This window comes from Dendroctonus ponderosae, unplaced genomic scaffold (assembly GCF_020466585.1).
Source record: "Dendroctonus ponderosae isolate FM_Combo_2020 unplaced genomic scaffold, Dpon_F_20191213v2 Dpon_F_20191213_2, whole genome shotgun sequence".
In the NCBI taxonomy this organism is placed as follows: Eukaryota; Metazoa; Arthropoda; class Insecta; order Coleoptera; family Curculionidae; genus Dendroctonus; species Dendroctonus ponderosae.
Genome location: NW_026018165.1, coordinates 15971193 through 15974462, shown reverse-complemented (window position 1 = coordinate 15974462; position 3270 = coordinate 15971193). Strand labels below are relative to the sequence as shown.

Genomic DNA, 3270 nt, shown 5'->3' with positions numbered 1-3270 from the left:
TACTTTTTGATAAATAATTCGTTCTTATTGCGAAATAGGAGCACTATTTATCAATCTGTAATAAAAGACGCGAGGAAATTCTGTCTTTTTTAAAGACAAAAATTTTTGATGCGAAATACCCAAAAGAAAGTTTGTAAAAAATGAATCCGCCTCAACAATATAGAACTTATCTACTTGAGATTGTTGTCGCTTATTTGATACAGATTCTAGTTTCTAGCTGACAAACTGAGCGAATAGCAAGTTTTATTCTTGTTTCAGATCTCTGGTGCTCAAGTTAGTGGTTATAGTGTGTACAGCATGGTTTACGGTGGCCATGCTAATGATGCGGGATTCGGGACCCGCCGATCGAGGTCCCTTAGCCGAATCTCTACATCAAAATCAGGTAAAAAAGAATTTTAGGCATACAACATTCTTCAGGCTGTAGTTAAGTTGATTTCCTTTTGAAACAACTTGAATCAACGTTTTACAATGTCAGTGTTTGGATAGCAAGTGAAAGTCTTTGATGGCTATCAGTTTCATCTGTTAAAATGTTCCCCGTTAAATTAAGCACAGATTGACGTTCTTTAATGAGGTTTTTCGTTAATTTCAGATCGGTGATTTTCGCGATTCGGTAGTGCGGCACAACGCGAATAAGGAGGACGTGGCCGATCGAGAGGCTGGTCCACTTATACCGTTCCAAAAGGAGGAAAACTCCATCGAAAGACGGGAAAACGATGACTCGGTGCTGGCTCCTCCGCAAGAACTGCCCGGCGAAATGGGAAAAGCGGTTGTGTTGCCAACAAACTTAACAGGTGAGGTTTCGGAAAGACTCCAATAGCAATAGTTTTTCGGCCTTTTAGGGTGTCGTGGAAAAGAATTACTTCCTGACGTTTGGCAAGCGCCAGTAGTTTTCATGTTCAGAGGTGTGTTCGTTTCGCTTAAAAGTCCGAAAAAGTCTAAACTTCAATTACCTTAAAAATCGTATTCTTTACTTTGCCCCGATTTATTGGCCTTTAAATAAGTTCATCTTCTGGGCCTGTGATCGACTTGAACATTGTTCTCGCAATAAATTGGTGCAATTTCAGTAAAACTAACATACATTTCAATACTTCAGTTATGTTGTTTTGGGTTGATTTAATAATTGGTATAAAAACTACGGAATGAAACGATGTCTCGCTATGAAAACTAAAGCTGTGTAGCTCAACCGATTCTCTGAATACGATCCAGCGAACCAGAGCGGTTCTGAAGAATTGCATTATTATAAATGTTCGCATTTTGTGTGAAAACTGGATGCAATTCTAAAATGATCTTTGGTATAAAGAAAAGTAAGCAATTTAACGCTCTATAGCGCAATGAAGAGCTTTGTTGAGCACCGGATTCTCTACAAGCCATCGAACAAGAGCGGTTCTGAAGACTCTTATGAATTCCGAATTTTCGCATTTTGTGTAAAAACTAGAAACATTTCTAAAATAATGTTTTCCAGAAAAAAGTACGCAATTTAACGCTCTATTTCGCAATTAAAATTGTGGATTTGTGATTCAACGAGTTCTGTAAATACGAACCAAAGAATAACAGCGGATCTGAAAGACTCGTAATAATCTTGATTTTTTTTCATTTTGCGTAAAAACTGGAAATACTCCTAATATGATGTTTTACATAAGGAAGTACGCAATTAAACGCTCTATCTTGCAACAAAACTAGAACTTTGTAGCTCACCCGATTTTCTAACTACTAGCCAACGAACAAGAGCGGTTTTGAAAACTCGCATTAGTTCTGAATTTTCGCATTTTTTGTGAAAACTAGAAACTTTTCTAAAATGATGTTTGGTATAAAAAAAATACACAATTTAACGCTCTATCTTGCAATGAAAACTAGAGCTCTGTAGCTGAAGCTCTAAATACGAGCCAACGAATATAAGTTCTTTTGAATGAGTATTCAGAACAACTTTTGTTGCATGCGAGTGCATTAATCTTAAATTTTCGCATTTTGCGCGACTCGACACATTTCTAAAATGATGTTTAATATAAAAAAAACTACGCAATTTAACGCTCTAACACTCAATGAAAACTAGAACTTTGTAGCTCACCCGGTTTTTTAACTACGAGCCAACGAACAAGAGCGGTTTTGAAGACTCGCATTAGTTTTAAGTTTTTGCATTTTGTGTGAAAACTAGAAACACTTCTAAAATAATGTTTTATAGAAAAACTTATGCAATTTAACGCTCTATTTTGGAATAAAAATTAGGGATTTGTGATTCAACGAGTTCTGTAAATACGAACCAAAGAATAACAGCGGTTCTGAAGGACTCGTAATAATCTTGATTTTTTTTTATTTTGCGTAAAAACTGCAAATACTTCTAATATGATGTTTGGCATAAGGAAGTACGCAATTTAACGCTCTATCTGGCATCAAAACTAGAACTTTGTAGCTCACCCTGTTTTCTAACTAATAGCCAACGAACAAGAGCGGTTTTGAGGACTCGCATTAGTTCTGAATTTTCGCATTTTGTGTGAAAACTAGAAACATTTCTAAAATAATGAATAATAGAAAAACGTATGCAATTTAACGCTCTATTTTGCAATAAAAATTGTGGATTTGAGATTTAACGAGTTGTGTAAATACGAACCAAAGAATAACAGCGGTTCTGAAAGACTCGTAATAATCTTGATTTTTTTTAATTTTGCGTAAAAACTGCAAATGCTCCTAATATGATGTTTGGCATAAGGAAGTACGCAATTTAACGCTCTATCTCGCAACGAAACTAGAACTTTGTAGCTCACCCGGTTTTCTAACTACTAGCCAACGAACAAGAGCGGTTTTGAGGACTCGCATTAGTTCTGAATTTTCGCATTTTGTGTGAAAACTAGAAACATTTCTAAAATAATATTTTCTAGAAAAACGTATGCAATTTAACGCTCTATTTTGCAATAAAAATTGTGGATTTCAGATTTAACGAGTTGTGTAAATACGAACCAAAGAATAACAGCGGTTCTGAAAGACTCGTAATAATCTTGATTTTTTTTAATTGTGCGTAAAAACTGCAAATGCTCCTAATATGATGTTTGGCATAAGGAAGTACGCAATTTAACGCTCTATCTCGCATCAAAACTAGAACTTTGTAGCTCACCCGGTTTTCTAACTACTAGCCAACGAACAAGAGCGGTTTTGAGGACTCGCATTAGTTCTGAATTTTCGCATTTTGTGTGAAAACTAGAAACATTTCTAAAATAATATTTTCTAGAAAAACGTATGCAATTTAACGCTCTATTTTGCAATAAAAATTGTGGATTT

At 35.4% G+C, this 3270-nt stretch overlaps 1 protein-coding gene across 3 annotated transcripts in view; it reads left to right on the top strand.

Moving 5' to 3' along the window:
- Positions 1 to 3270, top strand: part of LOC109542180 (putative polypeptide N-acetylgalactosaminyltransferase 9) — a 62723-nt gene that overhangs the window by 23576 nt on the left and 35877 nt on the right. For all 3 annotated transcript variants that reach the window (XM_019911286.2, XM_019911285.2, XM_048663624.1), the window contains exons 3-4: positions 259 to 382; positions 590 to 791. In XM_019911286.2, coding sequence (XP_019766845.2) covers positions 259 to 382; positions 590 to 791 — 326 coding nt within the window. The remainder of the gene's footprint in view (positions 1 to 258; positions 383 to 589; positions 792 to 3270) is intronic.